Source organism: Stomoxys calcitrans, chromosome 4 (genome assembly GCF_963082655.1).
Source record: "Stomoxys calcitrans chromosome 4, idStoCalc2.1, whole genome shotgun sequence".
NCBI lineage: Eukaryota > Metazoa > Arthropoda > Insecta > Diptera > Muscidae > Stomoxys > Stomoxys calcitrans.
Window position 1 is genome coordinate 156,751,316 of NC_081555.1, and position 21,476 is coordinate 156,772,791.

Consider the following 21,476-nt stretch of genomic DNA (forward strand, 5'->3'; position numbering starts at 1 on the left):
ATGTAAAAAAAGTATATTTGATTAAAGTTCATTCTAAGTTTTATTAAAAATGCATTTACTTTCTTTTAAAAAATCCGCAATTACTTTTTGGGCAACCCAATACTTAATTAAGCAGACAGCAGATTATTCAATTCACGCATGCGCACAAAAACAACAGAAACCAACATCAAAATCCAGTTTTAAGTCAGAACCTGTCGGAGGTGTTAAAAACTTTTGTCCAGCACTGTTATGATTTGGCCAATGAAGATTGAGTGACATAACCGGCTCCTAGAGAGTTCCACATAGAACAGCGAATAGAACAGAAGCTGTGTGATGCGCATAAATTTGGAGAAATCAATTATGAATGTCAAATGGGTGAAACTATAAATAAGAAACCGGCTACTTAGTGTACAGCAGCAGTTTTAACAGAAACTTCAAAGCGAATACCTCGTAAGTGGAATATTTCGGTAGATAAGGCTAAGCAGAATGGAAAATTTTAATATTTTGCCTTTGTTGGCAATTGTTTTAAGCATTTTGGCTTATGGGCAATGTGAAGAGCAGCAGATCTGTGAGTATTTTGTAAAAAAAAACCCAAAGGATATTTTTCTTATTTTTTCTTTGTTCACTTCGTCATTCTAGATCGCATGTGTGTACCCCAAAAGTATTATGAGGACTGTTTGAATTTGCTTAAGGATCCTTCGGAGGCTGGCATACGCATGGAATGCGTGGCCGGCAGGGATCGCATCGCTTGCCTGGATATGATCAATCAACACAAGGCTGATGTCTTGGCCAGCGAACCTGAGGATATGTATGTGGCCTATCACACCAAGAACTCCGATTATAGAGTCATATCAGAAATTCGCACCAAAGAAGACAAAGATGGTAGGGATACAAAATTTTAATGATTCTAAAAAAATTCAATTCTTCTTCCTTTGTCTTTTCTTTAGCCCCCTTCCGCTATGAGGGCATTATTTTGGTAAAGAAAAATTCCAAAATTCAATCCCTCAATGATTTGCGTGGTTCCAAATCTTGCCACACCGGTTTTGGCCGTAATGTGGGCTATAAAATACCCATTACCAAATTGAAGAACACTCATGTGCTGCAGGTCTCTTTGGATCCTGAATTGACGGCCACCGAACGTGAACTTAAATCTCTGTCGGAATTCTTTTCACAATCCTGTTTGGTGGGCAACTATTCGCCATATCCTGAAACGGATCATTTGTTAAGTGAGTTGAAAAAGAAATCTGCAAGAGTTTTGAAGAAATTCTAAAAATTTAATTTTTTTAGAGAAAAAATATGCCAACCTGTGTGCCTTGTGTGAGAAACCCGAACAGTGCAATTATCCTGATAACTTCTCTGGCTACGATGGTGCCATACGCTGTTTGGATAAGGGCCAAGGCGATGTGGCCTTTACCAAAGTTCACTTTGTCAAGAAATATTTCGGAGTAAGTAGAGAGAGAAGCCAATTATTGAGAGCAATAATTATGCCGTTGGGCTTTTGTTTCTATAGAAAATGTTGCCAAAATTTTGCTTCAATAGAAAATTTTGTCATTTTCAAAAACAATTTTTTTTTCATAGAGATTTAGGTCAAAATTTTATTTCTTCAAAAAATCACGCTACAGTCTTTAAAAATGGAGATATTGAGCTGAAATTTTGTACAGATTTTTTTTTTATCCATAAGCAGGTTAAGTTCGAAGATGGGTTATATCGGACTATATCTTGATATAGCCCCCATATAGACAGCTCAGCTGAATTAGGGTCTTAGGCCCATAAAAAACACATTTAATATCCGATTTTGCTGAAATTTGGGATAATGAGTTGCGTTAGGCCCTTCGATATCCCTCTTTAATTTTCCCTCGATCGGTTCAGATTTGGATATAGCTGCCATATAGATCGATACGCCGATTTAGGGTCTTAGGCCCATAAAAGCCACATTTATTATCCGATTTTGATGAAATTTTGGACAGTGAGTTTTATTAGGCCCTCCGATATCCGTCTTTAATTTGGCTCAGATCGGTCCAGATTTGGATATAGCTGCCATATAGACCGATCTCTCGATTTAAAGTTTTGGGCCCATAAGAGCCATATTTATTGTCCGATGTCGCCGAAATTTGGGACAGTGGGTTAAATTAAGCCCCTCGACATACTTCTGCAATATGGCACAGATCGGTTCAGATTTGGATACAGCTGCCATATAGACCGATCCGCCGATATAGGGTTTTAGGCCCATAAAAGCCACATTTATTGTCAGATGTCGCCGAAATTTGAGACAGTGAGTTGTGTTAGGCAATTCGACATCCTTCTTCAAATTGGCCAGATCGGTCCAGATTTTAATATAGCTGCCATATAGACCGATCTCTCGATTTAAATTTTTGGGCCCATAAAAGGCGCATTTATTGTCCGATGTCGCCGAAATTTTTTATTAGGCCCTTCGACATCCCTCTTCAATTTGGCTCAGATCGGTCCAGATTTGGATATAGCTGCCATATAAACCGATCTCTCGATTTAAGGTTTCGGGCCCGTAAAAAAAAAAAACAATATTTTGTTATACACAATTGAACAATGACTTGTACTTATTAGTATTTGGTCCAAATCGGTACATATTTCGATATAGCTGCAAGGGGGCATAAGGTATGAATTTTTCACCGGATTTTTACGAAAGGTGGTCCACATATATACCCGAAGTGGTGTGTATCCAAAGTTCGGCCCGGCCAAACTTAACGCCTTTTTACTTGTTCTTTCTGCAGAATAGACGTTTCTCCTCTCTTCTTTTCACTGGATACCTCTCCTTCATCTGACGCGTAGCTACTGATTGCATGGTTGCTCTATATGCCGCATTCTTGGCTTCAGTATCATCTCGACACTCTTGGTCGTACCATGGGTTTCTTAGAGGAGGCTTCCCGTGCCCAAGTACGGATTTCGCGGCATTTTTCATGGAGTGGGTGTGCCTCTGCGCCATTATATCATCGGAACAAGGAGTGCTTTCATCAAGCAATGGGTCAGTCGAGTGGAGTATGCCGCTGCCATCTGTTGCGTTTGCAGCTTTTCAATGTCCTGCTTCCGTGCAGAGTCAGGTTGTACTTTCGTCGTGATCCACTTGACCATTATGTCTATACTTTACGCAGTTGTCACTTTCTTTTCTGGTCTAGAAGGGAAAGACGTGCAGAATTTGTGCCGAAATTTATACCAATCCGCCTTTTTTCTGTTTAGCAGAGGGACCACTTCCGAGGTATTTTCTCCAAGGCTGAAACTAATGTAATGAAGGTTTAGAGAAAATGTAGTCATCAAACACTTTCCAGTCGCATATTCTTGCGCTTATATCCTCCGATACAAAGGTCGATCGAATATCGGTCGATTTACTCCCTTTACAACAAATCGTCAGATTGCAACTTATAATAAATTCGATAAGCAGCTCACCCCTTCCGTTGGCATCCGAACTTCCACATATCTGGTGATGTGCATGAGCATCACTTTCTAAAATGGGGTGGATTCAACCTGCAACTTAAGGTTTGAATACGGCATCTCTGAATCGTGCGTCATATATAGGGAAGCCAGCTAGCAATGAGACTTATTCATTTCTTGGCTGGCTACTGCTGAATCTTCAGTGCTTAGCGACGGAAGAAGAAAAATATTTAGACTACTCTTTGCAAGAATACTGGCTCTGTGTCTCCCATGCCCTTTAGTAGTTTAAATCCCGAAAGGGCTTGTCGGGTCCCGTTTCGATGCCTACGCCTCCTGACGCGATTGTGGCAGGGGAATTTTCAGTCTCCTGCCATCCGCCAGACTTTAGCGATGTGGTCAATAGTTTCTCGGGCAAATGTTCAGCAAAAACTGCTGAGTAGTCTCCTGATTTCCCAACCCCACCGCTTCTATAGACCTTCAGTCTCAACTTTTTGAATCCATAGGATACAACTCCTTCAGACTTGTTGAAGTCTGAGAGACAGCCGGTGCAAAAAAGTTCTTATGACTCTTAATATTACTGATGAATTTCATAGAAATCGGTTCAGATTTAGATATAGCTGCCATTTATATATATCGCCCGATTTTCACTTCTAAAGCCACTGCAAGCGCATTTATTGACCAATCTTGTCAAAATTGTGCGCAACGCTTTGCTCGATGACTACCACAACTTCTAAGAAGTTTGGTCAAAATCCATTTAGTTTAAGATGTAGCTCCCATCTATATGTTCATCAGATTTTGGGTAATTTATTGTCATTTGTCAACCGCAGTTATTACATATTGAACATATTTGCTTAGCTCGAAATTTGAAACGGGGATTTTAATAACCCATCTAAAAAAAAACACATCCGCCGAGGTCTATCAAAATTGGTTCCGAATTAGATATAGCTCCCACTTTGTATTTATAGGATAGGTGTAGGGTATTATAAAGTCGACTTTTGCCTATCCTTACTAGTTTTTCCGATTCTATCCCACTGTGCGCTGTACCACTTCTAAATTGGCTAATCACCGTTTATTGTAGCTTCTGCAGCTACTATTTCGCGAGCTGTCTCTGTCTCTCTCTCCCTCTCTGTTCTCTCTCCCTCTCAGTTCTCTCTCCCTCTCAGTTCTCCCCATCTCTCTCCCTCTCAGTTCTCCCTATCTCTCTCCCTCTCATTCTCTCTCAGAGGCGCCTTTTATGTTTGCTACTTTTTGGGGGGCTTATGTTTTTACCAATGAATGCCAATGGCCAACTTACCAGACATCTTCGTCAGAAACCTCTCCTTTCTGCTTTTAAATTTAAACTCATTTCAAATTATTTGAAGTGCGATCCATGAGATTATATTCCGTCTTTCACTCCCCCTTCCAGTTAGTTGACAGCGTAACCGCCGAAGGTGATCCTGCCGAATTTGAATACTTATGCGAGGATGGCAGTAGACGTCCCATTACTGGTCCTGCTTGCTCTTGGGCTCAACGCCCCTGGACTGGTTATATTTCCAATGCTGATGCTGTCAATGGTGATGAAAAGCTGCACAATTTGCAAAATCGTTTGGAAAAATTCTTCGAAAATGGTCTACATGCTGAAAACAAGGAAGCTGCCTCTCACCTGTTGATAAACGAAAATGCCGCATACCACAGCAAAGCCGAGGCTATTGAACCCAAAGAGTATTTGGAAAAGGCGGGATACAAGGATGTGATAGAACGTGATGGCTCGGCTATAAGGAAAATGAAGTGAGTCATAGAGAGAATAACAAAAATATTAGCAAGGAAACTTATGTCCTTTACCTTCCAGAATGTGTGTCCAAACTGACACAGAGCTGGCCAAATGTAATGCCATGCGCCGCGCTGCCTATTCCCGTGATATACGCCCTGAAATCGAATGCTTGCAAGATAGTGATTGTATTACGGCTGTCAAGCAGGGCAAGGCCGATATGTTGGCTTTGCGCGGTCAGTACTATAAGGGAGCCAGAAATGCCCAACTTAAGCCCATAGTCTATGAGAGCTATTGTGAGAATAATGTCTTAGTGGCGGTGGTAGAACCCACACTGGAGAAGGCTGCCCTGGCCACAAAGGCTATGTAAGTTTTAAAGGTTAGAAAAAAAAACACACACACAAAAAATCGATTAAACTCCCTTTGCAGCTTCTTCAATGAGAAATGCGAAAGATCCCAAAAAGCCAGCGCTTATTTGAATAAATTACGTGGCATTAGCACCTGCAACATTGCCTCTGCCTCGGAAAAGGACATCATGATTGTCAATGCCAAGGATTTGGAGCAATACAAAAATAAACAACTTCTTTGCCCCAATTTGGAAAAGAAAGCCGTCACCGAATGGAAGTCGTGTAATTTGGAAGCCAATCTACCCATTGCTGTATTCATACGTGACTCCATGAGCCATGTCGAGCAGGAAACTTTGAAGCATTTGTTCATCTCATTGTCGGATAGTTTTGGCAAAACTTCAAGATTGGCGGATGTTTTCACTCTGTTTGGCACATATGCTGAAAATGAAAAGAATATTCTATTCCGTGATAGTGCCTTGGAATTTGTTACGGAATTGAAAAATCCCAATACCAGTGAGGAGATCTACAATAGCTTGACTTGTGAAGTCAACGAGAGCAAGAGTTAGAGATTTTAGGAGAGCGATGAAACTAAAACCGGCTGTGTAAACTCTTTTTTTCGAATTGAGACAGATATTCGAATAATAATAAATGAAAATTAAAACAACAAATAAATGATAAACATAAAATCCATTTAGTTGGACCAGTCCGAACTTTGGTTACCCACCATCTTAGAAATATTTCTTATGTCCACAAATTTTTGTTATAAGACCTTTTTCAACATGGCCATCAGGACCAAGAAAAAGCAAATCCGGCTATTTACCAGTTAAACGTTTTTGACACCCGACATAATCAATTACCACCATAGCGCAAAGGTTAGCAAGTCCGCCCATGACGCTAAACGCCTGTGTTCGAATCCTGGCGAGTCAAATACATGGGAGTGATGTTGAATGGAAAACTTTAAAGTGTGTAGAGTTCTATGTTTAGAATACGAAGGAACTTCAAAATGGTCATCTGGGGCTACAGATGCGTTTAATTTACACTTTGGTAGAAGGGTGTATGGCAATGGAGAATAAGTGCAAGAACATTACAACCCCTTAATTCGGTTGTTGGCTTAACATAGGCGGTATCCACGCCTGTTAGGTCACTGGATGTCCGACTTGTTAACTTACAGGTTAAGAATGAGACAACCACTGGTGATCGGTTAGCGGGTAGAAGATAGTAGAATCAGGATAATCAAGTCGACTATAAGAAACAAGAAATGGAAAAAGTTTAGAATATCTGGGGCAATACTCAAGGTCGAGAGAGACACCGGTATTACCATCTGACATGTTACGCTGCATAAAAGCAACGAAACTTTACTTAGTTTGCTTTATTTGGCTGTGACAGAACATTTGTTCCACCAGTCGAACGTAGAATAGCGTTCCAAGCGCCTCGATCTTCTGCGCTCATTTTATAATCTCTGACAACAAGTTTCGAGGTGTCTCCCACCACTTGATCTATCCATAGGGCTATTGGCCTTCCCGGTATGGCTTCAAAAGACTTCTTTACTGGAGCTTCTACTAAAGACACGGTGTCTGCATTAACTTCCTAGAAGTTTCGAATTATTTCTAGCTACCCAGAAGAAAACAGGTATATTAATGACAAGAGACCCTAACCTAACCTAAACCTAAGCCCAAACCTAAACCTAAACCTAAACCTAAACCTAAACCTAAACCTAAACCTAAACCTAAACCTAAACCTAAACCTAAACCTAAACCTAAACCTAAACCTAAACCTAAACCTAAACCTAAACCTAAACCTAAACCTAAACCTAAACCTAAACCTAAACCTAAACCTAAACCTAAACCTAAACCTAAATCTAAACCTAAACCTAAACCTAAACCTAAACCTAAACCTAAACCTAAACCTAAACCTAAACCTAAACCTAAACCTAAACCTAAACCTAAACCTAAACCTAAACCTAAACCTAAACCTAAACCTAAACCTAAACCTAAACCCAAACCCAAACCTAAACCTAAACCTAAACACAAACCTAAACCTAAACCTAAACCTAAACCTAAATCTGAACTTAAACCTAAACCTAAACCTAAGCCCAAGCCCAAACCCAAACCCAAACCTACACCTAAACACAAAACCTAAACCTAAACCTAAACCTAAACCTAAACCTAAACCTAAACCTAAACCTAAACCTGAACCTAAACCTAAACCTAAACCTAAGCCCAAACCCAAAACCAAACCTAAACCTAAACCTAAACCTAAACCTAAACCTAAACCTAAACCTAAACCTAAACCTAAACCCGAACCTAAACCTAAACCTAAACCTCAACTTAACCCTACACCTAAACCTAAACCTAACCTAGACTTAACCCAACCTAAACCTAACCTAATCCCAACATAAAACTAACCTAAATCTAGCCTAAACCTACCGTTAACCTAACCTAACCTAACCTAAACTTAAATTTAACCTAACCTAAATCCGACCTGCCTCTTACCTTAAACTGACATGCCCCTAACCTAAACCTAAACTAAACCTAAACCTAACCCAAACCTAACCAAAACCTACACCTACACCTAAACCTACACTAACACCTAAACCTAAACCTAAACTAAAACCTACACCTAAACCTACACTAACACCTAAACCTAAACCTCAACTTAACCCTACACCTAAACCTTAACCTAAACCTAACCTAGACTTAACCCAACCTAAACCTAAACCTAACCTAATCCCAACATAAAACTAACCTAAACCTAACCTAAATCTAGCCTAAACCTACCGTTAACCTAACCTAACCTAAACCTAAACTTAACCTAACTTAAATCCGACCTGCCTCTTACCTAAACCTGACATGCCCCTAACTTAAGCCTAACCAAAACCTGAACTAAACCTGAACTAAACCTAAACCTAACCTAAACCTAACCTATACCTAACCTAAACCTAACCTAAACCTAACCTAAGCTAACCTAAACCTAACCTAAGTTAACCTAAACCTAACCTAACCTAAACGTAATCTAAACCTAACCTAAACCTAACCTAAACTTAACCTAAACATACCCTAAACGTGACCTAAACATAACATAAACCCAAGTTTAAGATTACCTTAACCAGACCTTACCGAAACTAAACCTAAACCTAGCCCAAATCTTCTACGGCCACCGTATCGCAGAGGTTAGCATGTGACGCTGAACGCCTGGGTTCGAATCCTGGCGAGACCATCACAACAAAATTTTCAGCGGTGGTTTTCCCCTCCTAATGCTGGCAACATTTGTGAGGTACTATGCCATGTAAAACTTCTCTCCAAAGGGGTGTCGCATTGCGGCACGCCGTTCGGACTCGGCTATAAATAGGAGACCCCTTATCATTGAGCTTAAATTTGAATTGGAATGCACTCATTGATATGTGAGAAGTTTGCCCCTGTTCCTTAGTGGAATGTTCATGGGCAAAATATGCAAAAAATATGCATACCTAACCTAACCTATCCTTTACTTAACCCAAATCTAAGCCTAACCAAAACTTAACCTAAACCGAACACAAACCTAACGCAAACCAAACCTAAACATCCACTAAACCTAACATTAACCTAACCCAAACTTAAATTAGAACCACACCTAATAACACCCAAACCTAAACCTCGACCACCTTAACCTTAAGTTTTACTGGTATACATATGTTTATCGAGTTTTGCGTCGGCGTGATTCTCATTAGCTTATGCAGACAACTGGTCCGTTTAACCTGTTATAATGTTTTAAGGTTGCACTTCCTCTCCACCATACTATGGTAGCGTATGTCAGAATCGACCCGAACTCTCCTTCGTAGAGCCAGTTAAACCATCTTCGTTCTTCATTTCAATCATGTAGCTCTCCTGCATAATTACTAGCATATATGAGCCTTCTCCGCACGCTATTTGATTTTTTTTTCGTCATTCTGTTTGTAACTACTCGAAATATTCGTCTGAGACCCCATAAAGTATATATATTCTTGATCGTCGCGACATTTTATGTCGATCTAGCCATGTCCGTCCATCCGTCGAAAGCACGCTAACTTCCGAAGGAGTAAAGCTAGCCGCTTCTAATTTTGCACAAATGCATCTTATTAGTGTAGGTCGGTTGGTATTGTAAATAGGCCATATCGGTCCATAACCTGATATAGCTGCCATATAAACCGATCTTGGGTCTTGACTTCTTTAGCCTCTAGAGTGCGCAATTCTTATCCGATTGGAATGAAATTTTGCAAGACGTGTTTTGTTATGAAATCCAACAAGTGTGCTAAGTATGGTTCAAATCGGTTCATAATCTGGTATAGCTGTCATATAAACCGATCTAGGGTTTTGACTTCTTGAGCCTTCAGAGGGCGCAATTCTTATCCGATTGGAATGAAATTATGCACGACGTGTTTTGTTATGATATTCAACAACTACGATAAGCATGGTTTAAATCGGTCCATAACCTGATATAGCTGCCATATAAACCGATCTGGGGTCTTGACTTCTTGAGCCTCTAGAGGGCGCAATTCTCGTCCGATTTCACTGAAATTTTGCACGTAGTGTTTTGGTATTACTTTCAGCAAATGTGCTAAGTATGATTGAAATCGGTTCACAATCTGGTATAGCTGTCATATAAACCGATCTTGGATCTTGACTTCTTGAGCCAATTGAGCGCGCAATTCTCATCCGATTTGGCTGAAATTTTGCATGAGGTGTTTTGTTATGACTTCCAATAACTGTGCCAAGTATGGCGTAAATCGATATAGAACCTGATATAGCTACCATATAAACCGATCTGGGATCTTGACTTCTTGAACCTCTAGAGGGCGCAATTCTCATCCGATTTGGCTGAAATTTTGTACAACGGCTTCTCTCATGACCTCCAACATCCGTGTCTAATTTGGTCTGAATCGATCAATAGCTTGATACAGCTCCCATGTAAACCTATCTCCCGATTTTGCTTCTTGAGCCCCTACAAGGCGCAATTCTTATCCGAATGAACTGAAATATTACATATTACATAGTAATCCTCATCCCTCGCTACGGCGTAGACATCAGAAAAAAGTTTCAGCGATTATTTCCCATTACTAATGCTGGCTACCTTTGTGGGGAATCCTGCCAAGCTACAACTTCTGTACCAAATTGTGTAGCAAAGTAGCACGCCATTGGGCAATCGACCAGAAGAAGGAGGCCCCTTTATCAATGAGCCTCAACTTTAATCGGACTGCACGCATTGATATTTTTTCATCCCTCGCTTCTATGTTGTTTGGCAAAAACATTAACAACTACAAAATTTTTTTTTTACTGCAGTAATTATTTTTATGAATGCCTTTATTTCTTCTTACAATAACAGTCAAAACCATCTTTGGTGCATAATATGTTCCATTTGAACTCACCAAAGACCCACAATATTCTAGTGTGTAGTATTAGGTTCACAGTTCAAACTTTGGTAGATTCTCTCGCTGGTGTTTTCATTCTTCAACTCTGTGACAAATTCCACAGCATCATCATCGAACAAAACATCTGTCTGACCATTCTTAAAGGCTCCGAAGAGGGTGAAGACATCGGTTATTTTACCCTTCTTGCCAAATTTATCGGATAAGGAAACGAATAAATGTTTCAAAGTCTCCTGTTCAACGCGAGTCATGGAGTCACGTATGAAGACGGCAACTGGTAAATTGGCTTCGCAGTTACACTCCTTCCATTCACTCACTGGCTTCTTGTCCATGCTGGGACATAGCAGCTGTTTATTTTTATATTTCTCCAAATCCTTGGCACTGACAATGACAATGTTTTTCTCTGAAGTGGGTGTAGAACGGCAGGTGCTCATGCCACGCAATTTGTTCAAATAGTCAGCCGCCTTGTGGGCTCTTTCATTTTGGGCATCAAAGGAGCTGTGAATATTTTATTAAGAATGACTAAAAATTGCCTTCGATTTTTTCTTCATCTTTTACTTACATTGGCAAGCTGCGCAAATTGTCCTTGGTCAGCACTGGCTCAACCACAGCCACATAGACATCATTTTCGTCATAAGCCTCATAGACAATGGGCTTGAGTTTTACATCTCTGGCATCCTTGTAATTATTGGCTCTTACAGCCACCATATCAGCCTTGTTATTCTTCACTGCCAATATGCAATCTCTCTCTTGAACACATTCCATTTCAGGGCGAATATCGCGAGAATAAGCAGCGCGGCGCATGGTATTACATTTCTGCATTTCCACATCAGTTTGAACGCACATTCTGTAAATGATTTTAAAAGTTAATTCGAATAGCTTGGATCTTTTCCGCAAAACTCACTTCATTTTTCTCAAAGCCGAACCATCGCGCTCAATGACATCCTTGTAGCCTGCCTTTTCCAAATACTCCTTGGGATCCACGGCCTGTGGTTTACTGTGATACACTGCATTTTCATTGATCAGCAAATGAGAAGCGGCTACCTTGTTTTGAGCATGCAAACCATTCTCGAAGAATTTCTGCAAACGATTTTGCAAATTGTGAAGTTTTTCATCACCTTTGACTGAATCCGTATTGGAAATGTAACCAGTCCAGGGACGCTGGGCCCAAGAGCAAGCAGGACCAGTAACAGGGCGTCTGCTACCATCCTCACATAAATATTCAAAATCAGCAGCATTGCCTTCAGCTTTTGCACCAGAAATCAGCTACAAAGACAATCAAATATTTGATAAATCAATACGGTGAGAAATTAATAAAAAAAACGATAAATTTCGATAAATTGCTTTATTTCAATACATTGATCATTTCCGATGAAACTTTTTGAATTGTGATTATCAAACAAATTTCGGTAAATTAATAACTTTCTATAAATATACAAATTTTAGCAATGGATACAAAATTATGAACGTTGGTGATTGTTAAAATATTTTTTATCTTGTTTTGTTAATAAATGTCAAAAAATATAAAAATTTCGAAAAATTATTTAATCTTTATAACTCATAAAAAGCGATAAACACATAATATTCGATAAGAAGACGAATTTGAACAAATAAGAAAAATTTCGGTAAGTTGGGAAAATTTTCTGGTTTCATAAAATGTTCAAAAACGAAAAATTTATCAATTTCGATAATTTCATTAGTTCAGAAGTTTTGGTAAGTTTGAAAATTTTATTTAATTTCTGTAATTTGATAAACTTTGATAAATTTCGATAAAGTAGTAAATTTCAATAAAATGATAAATTTCGATAGATTGATATATTAAAAATTTCGATAAATTTAAAATTTCGATAAATTTAAATTTCGATAAATTGGAAATTTCGACAAATTGAAAATTTCGATAGATTGAAAATTTCGAAAAATTGAAAATTTCGATAAATTGAATATTTCGATAAGTGAAAATTTACATAAATTGAACATTTCGATAAATTTAACATTTCGGTAAATTGAAAATTTCGATTATTGAAAATTTGATAGATTAAAACTTTCGATAAACTCAACATCTCAATAAAACAAAAAAGCTATATTTTCGATAATAAGACGAATTTGAATAAAAAAGATGATTTTGGATAAATTGAGAAAATATTCGGGTTCGATAAAATTTCAAAAACAAAAAATAAATCAATTTCGATAATTAGATTAGTTCAGAATTCTGAAAATTTTATTTTACTCAGTAATTTGATAAAAGGATAAATTGATTTGATAAAAGGATAAATTGAGTTTTGCCTAATTTCAATAAATTGATAAATGTCGATAAAGTAATAATTTCAATAAATTGATAAATTTCAAAAGATTGACAAATTGAAGCTTTCGATAAATTGAAGATTTTGATAAATTGAAAATTTCGATAAATAGAAAATTTCGATAAATTGAACATTTGGATAAATTGAAAAATTCGATAAATTTAAAATTTCGATAAATTTAAAATTTCGATAAATTTAAAATTTCGTTAAATTGAAAATTTCAATAAATTGAAAATTTCGATTAATTGAAAATTTCGATAAATTGAAAATTTCGATTAATTGAAAATTTGGATAAATTAAACATTTCGATAAATTAAACATTTCGATAATTTTAAATTCCGATAAATTAAACATTTCGATAATTTTAAATTCCGATAAATTAAAAATTTCGATAAATAGGAAATTTCGATAAATTGATAATATACTGATAATTCATATAATTGACAAATTATTGAATTCTACTAATTAAAAAATGTTCCAAAATTTATCAATTTCGATAAATTGAAAATCTACTGCATTATTATTGCTCTGTTTTATGTTCATGTTCATGTAGTATGTTCATGGGCAAACGAAATTTGAAATCTGCTCGAATGATTTAATTTTTAATTGATAAATTGCAATATTTTCATGAATTTTGATATTTCGTAAATTTCGATAAATTGTTAAATTTCGATAAATTGTTAAATTTCGATAAATTGTTAAATTTCGATAAATTTTTAAACTTCAATAAATCGTTAAATTTCAATAAATCGCAAAATTTCAATAAATCGTTAAAATTCGATACATCGTTAAATATCGATAAATCGTTAAATTTCGATGTATGGTTAAATTTCGATAAAATTATAAATATAATCTTAAAAAAATTGACAAAATGTGAAGTTACGCTTGTTTATAAAATTTGATAAAATTACGTTTAAATAATGACATAAACTGAGAAGTTTTTCAAATTTCGGTACATTTGGAAACTTCTATAATTTTAATATTATCCGTTAAATTTGCACATTAACAAATTCTTAAAAATTTACCAATAATATATATTCAATAAAAGTTTATGATATGGTTGATGATTTCGATATTTGCTAAACGAGCACATTGATAATATAATAAAGTTTAATTTACTAAAAATTTTCAAAGAAAGAAATGTATATTAAACTATTTCTTGAATTCCATGACTTTAAAAATAAATCGATAAATAAGCAAATGTTAGAAAATGTTTTAATTCTAATATAACATATTAAATGTATACACTATTAAATTTTGAGTTGATCAATTTTGATATTTTCAAATTTTTTGACAGCAACATAAATTTCGATTATTTTAGAATTGCGATAAATTTCGATAAACTGATTAAGTTATTTTGGTAAAATACATTTTGATAAATGTATAAAAGTCGCCATAAAGACTGATTCGGATTTTGATTTATGAGCTTCATATAGTTCGATAAATTTCTGAACTTTTATCAAAAACAAAAACTTTGATAAATATCGATAAATTCCAAAAAAATTCAAATTTTGATAAATTATTTTCTTTCGATGAATAGATTGATAATTTAATCAAATGTGCCAAATTTTAAACTCTAATGCATTTAATGATTCAATGAATTGGTACATTTCGATAAATTAAAAAATTTCGATAAATCGATAAATTTCCAAAAAAACGATAAGTTGCAACAATTTTCAAAATCAAAGCATTTTCTAAATTTCTACCAAATATTAACTGCATGAATTGAAAATTCATTTAAGATTCGATGAATTTATAAACTAATCGATAAATAAAAAAATTTAAAAATTCATAAATTCCGATAGCTACAAAAAATTTAGGTTTTACTAAATTTAAGAGGAATCAACTTTTTTTTTAAATTTTTCGATAGCAATATAAATTTTGATAAATATATTATTGCGATAAATATCGATAAATTTATTAAGTAAATTTGGCAAAACTCATTTTGATAAATTTATTAAACTCGCTATAACAAATGATTTGAAATTGGATTTATAAGCTGTATATAGTTCGATAAATGGCTTAATTCGATAAACTTCGATAAATTGATAGATATCGATAAATTTAAAAAAAATTAAATATTGATAAATGGCTTTCGATAAATTTAAGTATAATTTTATAAAATCTGCTAAATACTAAAATTCCAAACATTTAAACTTTCAATGACTTGATACATATCGATAAATTAAAAAATTTCGATAAATTAATAAAATGAATATATATTTTTTAAACTTCTTAAATTGCATTTCTTTCCTACTTACCCCAAAGTATTTCTTGATAAATTGAACTTTGGTAAAGGCTACTTCTCCTTTGCCCTTATCCAAGCAACGAATGGCACCATCGTAGCCAGAGAAGTTATCCGGATAGTTGCATTGTTCGGGTTTCTCACACAGAGCACACAAGTTGGGATATTTTTTCTCTAAACGAAAGAACAAAACACCAATTAAACTGTATGTTGAACTTCTTTCGTTCAACGAACTTACTCAACAGACGATCGGTTTCAGGATATGGTGAGTAGGTGCCCACCAAACAGGATTGTGAAAAGAATTCCGACAAAGCTTTGAGTTCACGTTCGGTAGCAGTCAATTCGGGGTCCATGGAGACCTTAAGGATATGGGTATTCTTAAGCTTGGTAATGGGAATTTTATAGCCTACGTTACGGCCAAAACCAGTATGGCAAGATTTGGCACCACGCAAATCACTCAAGGATTTGATATTGGAATTTTTCTTAACCAAAATAACACCCTCGTAGCGGAAAGGAGCTGGGTATAGGAAAAATGTTTCAACTGTACTTTACTTAATTTTTATTTTCTTTAGTTTTACCATCCTTGTCATCCTTAGTACGCATTTCCGAAATCACCTTATAGTCCGAATTCTTGGTGTGATAGGCCACATACATGTCCTCAGGATCTGAGGCCAAGACATCAGCATTACGATGATTGATCATATCCAGACAATCAATGCGATCACGACCAGCCACACATTCCATGCGTATGCCAGCCTCCGAAGGATCCTTTAGCAAGGTCAAACAATCCTGATAATACTTTTGGGGTACACACATACGATCTGAAGTTTTTAAAGTTAGTTAAAAAACACATCAAAACACACTTGTTGCCTCAGTTCGAAGGGAACTTACAAATCGTTTCTTCACTCTGAGCACTGGCTACAATGCCAAGCATCACAGCTGCTGTGATCATCCACACTTTGGAGTATGCCATAATTGATTTGTTTTTTTCCCAATTTTTTTAAATTTCTTTTTTAAATTATTAGACGAGCTCCGAGCACCGTTCCGATTAATTCACTTTTCCAACTGATGAAAATTGATGTGCAAACAGGTTTCTTTATATAGTCGATCACTTAAGATTTGGAAAGCTGCAGACTTGGCTTCTTAAATAGGTACTCACAAACAGATGTGACCGCACAGTCATATAAAAATAATCCCCCTTGTAGGTTATCGGGGAAAGGCTATCTGTATGACGATTCTAACCGCAGACATTGCAATTGAAACACAGTGATGGGCAAAAGTATTATGCAGTTTAAAAAAATAATACTTAAAAACAGTTAAATAAGCATTGGGTTCTCTGCCGGGCAGAAACTTGGATAGCCACCATCATGGATTCACAGCGGCCTAACTTAGTCCAGATATCCTTTCGTAAATGGCGTCTAGGTAAACCGACAGTTATGTAATTGCGATATGATTCTATCCAAACAAATTTGAACTAATTATAACACTAGAAAGCATAGTGAAAAATATAAGCAACATTCGATACTTGGCAGGTCAACTTTTTCGTACAAAATTTTCGTTGCTTTCTAAAACAGGGTGCTCCTTTTTGTGACCCAAAACCCTAAATTGGTAAATCGATTTATAAGGCAGCCCTTAGCAAAAATGATTATTTGTGCCAAGTTTCAGCTCAATATCCCTAGCCTGATGAATGATAGTAGCTTGAATTCAAAAGACAGACGGACGTCTATTGCTAGATCACTTTAGAATTATATGACTATCAAAAAGGCCTGGCAAACTTTATATGATCCTAAATGGATATTTCGATATGTTGTAAACGGATTAGCCCATCCTTTGGCGATGGTCAAAAAAACATTGTATGTAGATTTTCTTCATACAGTGTATGATATACCTATGAGTATGAGTTTCATTGTCTACACACATCTGTGGCATTTCTCTGCTCGGGATTCCCAATTCAATTTATGATTATAATGTTGTTGCAAAATTTTCTTTTTATTATTAAAGTTAATTATAATTAAGTACAAAAAACGTGCATATTATGCAAAATTTTGTCGTTTCAAATGAGGGTGGCAGATTCAAAAAAGGAAGATATAAATGCGCCTTTTATGGGGCCAAGACTTTAAATCAAGAGATCGATCTATATGGCAGCTATATCCAAATCTCAACCGATCTAAGCCAAATTGAAAGAGGATGTCGAAGGGCCTATCACAACTCCCTGTTTCAAATTTCGGCGAAATCGGACAATAAATGCGTCTTTTATGGGCTCAAAACCTTAAATCGAGAAATCGGTCTATGTCGCAGCTATATCCAATTCTAGACCGATATATGCCATATTGAAGAATGACGTCGAAGGGCTTAACTTAACTCAATGTCCCAAATTTCAGCGAAATCGGACAATAAATGCGCCTTTTATGGGACCAATGCCTTAAATCGAGAGATCGGTCTATATGGCAGCTATATCCAAATCTAGACCGATTTGTGCCATATTGAAGAATGATGTCGAAGGGTTTAACATAACTCATTGTCCCAAATTTTAGCAAAATCGAATAATAAATGCGGCTTTTATGGGCTGTAAATTGAGAGATCGGTCTATATGGCAGCTATATCCAAAACTGGACCGATGCCAAACTAAAAAGAGATGTCGAGTAGCCTAACACAACGTACTGTCCAAAATTTCAGCGACATCGAACAATAAATGCGCCTTTTATGGCCCAAAAACCTTAAATCGAGAGATCGGTCTATATGGCAGCTATATTCAAATCTGGGCCAATTTGAAGAAGAATGTAGAAGGGCCCAATACAATTCACTGTCCCAAATTTTGGCGACATCGGACAATAAATGCGCCTTTTATGGGTCCAAAACCTTAAATCGGCGGATCGGTCTATATGGCAGCTATATCCAAATCTGGACCGATCTAGGCCAAATTGAAGAAGAATATCGAAGGGTCTAACACAACGCACTGTCTCCATTTTTTTTTCAAAATCGGACAATAAATGTGCCTTTCGTGGGCCCAAGACCTTAAATCGAGAGTTCGGTCTATATGGCAGCTATATCCAAATCTGGACCGATCTGGGCTAAAATGAAAAAGGACGTCGAAGGGCCTAACACAACTCACTGTCCCAAATTTCAGCAAAATCGGATAATAAATGTGGCTTTTATTGGCCTAAGACCCTAAATCGGAGGATCGGTCTATATGGCAGCTATATCCAAATCTAGACCAATCTGGGCCAAATTAACGAAGGAAGTCGAAGGGCCTAAGACAACTCACTGTCCCAAATTTCAGCGAAATCGGATAATAAATGTGGCTTTTATGGGCCTAAGACCCTAAATCGGAGGATCGGTCTATATGGCAGCTATATCCAAATCTGGACCGATCTGGGCCAAATTGACGAAGGACGTTGAAAAGCCTAACACAACTCACTGCTCCAAATTTCAGCAAAATCGGATAATAAATGTGGCTTTTATGGGCCTAAGAGCCTAAATCGGAGGATCGGTCTATATGGCAGCTATATCCAAATCTGGACCGATCTGAGCCAAATTGACGAAGAATGTCAAAGGGTCTAACACAACTCACTGTCCCAAATGTCAGCAAAATCTAATAATAAATGTGGCTTTTAGGGGCCTAAGACCCTATTTCGACGGATCGGTCTATGTGGGGGCTATATCAAAATATATTCCGATATAGTCCATCTTCGATTTTAACCTGTTTACGGACAAACAAACAATCTGTGCCAAGTTTTAGCTCAATATCTCTATTTTTAAAGACTGTAGCGTGATTTCAACAGACAGAGGGTCAGACGGATGGACATGCCTAGATCGTCTTAGATTTTAATGCTGATCAAGAATATATCTACTTTATAGGGTCGGAAATGGATATTTCGATGTGTTGCAAACGGAATGACAAAATTAATATACCCCCATCCTTCGGTGGTGGGTGTAAAAAGAATCAAGTCGATCGGCTTATAAAAGTTTGGCAAGTAATTCAAAAATTGGCATACTCGAGCTGACCAACTTTCAAGCCCCATGGATCAATCTCCAAATTTTGCATACTCATTGGAAAACACCTCAACATTGACTATGTTGAGTATCGTGTTCATACCTCTATCCGTACAAAAGATCCAGATTTATTTCCAAGATTTTTCGATTTGGCAACACTGTGCTTCGGCTACGACTTGTATGGCGATGAAGCATCATCCTATAGGACTGGTTTAATGAATTCAAACCAGTCCTATAGGATGATGCTTCATCGCCCTACAATGTTTCAAGTTCATCAATGCACTCTTGTCATGATAATCCTCGCCGAAAATTGTGAAAGGTTGTCGCACGAAAATGTGCTAGACCTTACTTTATTTTTTTGCCAAATTAATTTTTTCAAGTCACTGTAAACAACTGAAATGATGGTCGTACGCAAAACGTTCTGAGTTCCACTATGATAGAAATTGACCAACTTTCTAATGGAAACCCCCATTTACACTGCTCTTTCAATATGTTTTCCCTTTATAAAATCAGCTGACGAGAGCCTTAAATCCGGATTTAATGTGCAGTGTAAACGGGGTTGAAATGTCAGATTGCAACTGGCAACACATGTGGGTCGATTATGGATGGCAACCCGACTTCAGTTGCGTTGCCAACGGCCAAATTTGTTATAGAAATTTTCATTTTTATATTGAATTACGTACTTTTTTTAAAAAAAATTAGTAGCTGAACTTTAAAAATACCTCGTGGTTTTGTCTCGTGGCAACGCACCTGTTGTCAAGTTGTAATCCATAATCGACCCATTTGTGTTGCCTTGGCCAGAAACTTTAATAGCGGCCCTCTATTAAGTTGCCACAATCTTCTTTTGACTGATAGTAGTTGATACTTCTGTATTGGCGGAAGAAAATTACTGTAGATAATGTGATGGGGATTTACCAGACAGCGGAATTGCAACTAAGAGTCTTATACATAAAAAAAAAAAAATTGTGTGAGATTTAAGGTTAAACCTTCTGGCTGGAAAATCCCAATACTGAATGGATGTTCTAAAAGCATTGTTTAATCTTTTTTAAAATGACTTTAAGATTCTTTTGATCGCTTTAAATTTCTGAGACAATGGCATATTAAGAGATCTCATTAGGTCTACTAAAGGCCTTGGAATAGATAATAAATAATAAGAAGTAAAGTACCCACAACCATGGATTCTGCTAAAAATCAAATCGGGTATGGATTGCGACATTTATGGTCTCAAGAAGCCGCATCGGGGTATCAATTTTTGGGGGTCTGCATCTATTTACACGCATTTCGGTGTACGATGCTTTGTGTGTTTTGAAGCACATATGCGTAATTGTACCAAAAATCAACCAAATCGGGCAAAAACTAAGGCTTCTAAAGGGTGATTTTTAAAAGCTATAGAAAAGTTTTTCAAAAATAAAACATACAATTTTGAGAAATGCATGAATTTTTAATTTTAATCGATAGTACGATCCATATAATTTAATGTTTGAAGATTATTTCATGCAAACGTTGACCGTGACTGCGCCTCAAATGGTCCATCCGCCTATTCCAATTTTGGCATACTCTTTCCAACATTTCGGCCGGTATCTCACGAATAAATTCTTCAATGTTATCTTCCAATGCTTCAATTAAAGCGGACTTGTCTGTACAGACATGAGCTTTAACATTACGCGATCTGGGAGGCCAATTGACCGGTCCCGAATGTGAAATAAAAGCTTCACCGAACTCGCCTCTCAATAAGTCCATTGTTACGCGTGCTGTGTGGCACCGTCTTGTTGAAACCACATGCCATGCCCGTCAATCTCTTGCATTTTGGGCAAAACAAAGTTGGATATCATCTCAGGGTAGCGCTCACCATTTACAGTTACGTTACGATTCGCATCATCTTTAAAGAAGTACGGTCCAATGATGCCACCAGCCCATAAACCGCACCAAACAGTGACTTCTTATACCCACCACCGAAGGATGGGGGTATATTCATTTTGTCATTCCATTTGCAAAACATCGAAATATCCATTTCCGAAACCTATAAAGTACATATATTCTTGATCAGGGTAAACATCTAAGACTATCTAGCCATGTCCGTCCG

At 36.8% G+C, this 21,476-nt stretch overlaps 2 protein-coding genes across 2 annotated transcripts; one reads left to right on the forward strand and one right to left on the reverse strand.

Annotated features, from left to right (window-relative positions):
- Positions 1 to 252: 252 nt before the first annotated feature.
- On the forward strand, positions 253 to 6,165 carry LOC106081562 (transferrin). Its single transcript, XM_013243588.2, has 7 exons — positions 253 to 547; positions 619 to 861; positions 927 to 1,205; positions 1,267 to 1,424; positions 4,787 to 5,148; positions 5,210 to 5,494; positions 5,558 to 6,165. The coding sequence occupies exons 1-7, from the start codon at positions 466 to 468 to the stop codon at positions 6,039 to 6,041; spliced, it is 1,893 nt and encodes a 630-aa protein (XP_013099042.2). The 5' UTR covers positions 253 to 465; the 3' UTR covers positions 6,042 to 6,165.
- Positions 6,166 to 10,772: 4,607 nt separating this feature from the next.
- LOC131997213 (transferrin-like) lies at positions 10,773 to 16,490 on the reverse strand. The gene is made up of 7 exons (XM_059367790.1): positions 16,292 to 16,490; positions 15,979 to 16,221; positions 15,639 to 15,917; positions 15,417 to 15,574; positions 11,760 to 12,121; positions 11,418 to 11,702; positions 10,773 to 11,353 (listed from the first exon to the last, which is right to left on the reverse strand). Exons 1-7 carry the CDS (start codon positions 16,371 to 16,373, stop codon positions 10,873 to 10,875), a joined length of 1,890 nt encoding a protein of 629 aa, XP_059223773.1. The 5' UTR covers positions 16,374 to 16,490; the 3' UTR covers positions 10,773 to 10,872.
- Positions 16,491 to 21,476: the final 4,986 nt, after the last annotated feature.

Excerpts from the sequence above, each read along its gene's own strand:
- LOC131997213 (XM_059367790.1), bottom strand. The coding sequence starts at position 16,373 with ATGGCATACTCCAAAGTGTGGATGATCACAGCAGCTGTGATGCTTGGC. Across the intron at positions 16,222-16,291 it reads TCAGAGTGAAGAAACGATTT|ATCGTATGTGTGTACCCCAA; the intron begins GTAAGTTCCCTT and ends TAAAAACTTCAG. Across the intron at positions 12,122-15,416 it reads TTATCAAGAAATACTTTGGG|CTGATTTCTGGTGCAAAAGC; the intron begins GTAAGTAGGAAA and ends TTGTCTTTGTAG.
- LOC106081562 (XM_013243588.2), top strand. The coding sequence starts at position 466 with ATGGAAAATTTTAATATTTTGCCTTTGTTGGCAATTGTTTTAAGCATT. Across the intron at positions 1,206-1,266 it reads TGAAACGGATCATTTGTTAA|AGAAAAAATATGCCAACCTG; the intron begins GTGAGTTGAAAA and ends TAATTTTTTTAG. Across the intron at positions 5,495-5,557 it reads GCCCTGGCCACAAAGGCTAT|CTTCTTCAATGAGAAATGCG; the intron begins GTAAGTTTTAAA and ends CTCCCTTTGCAG.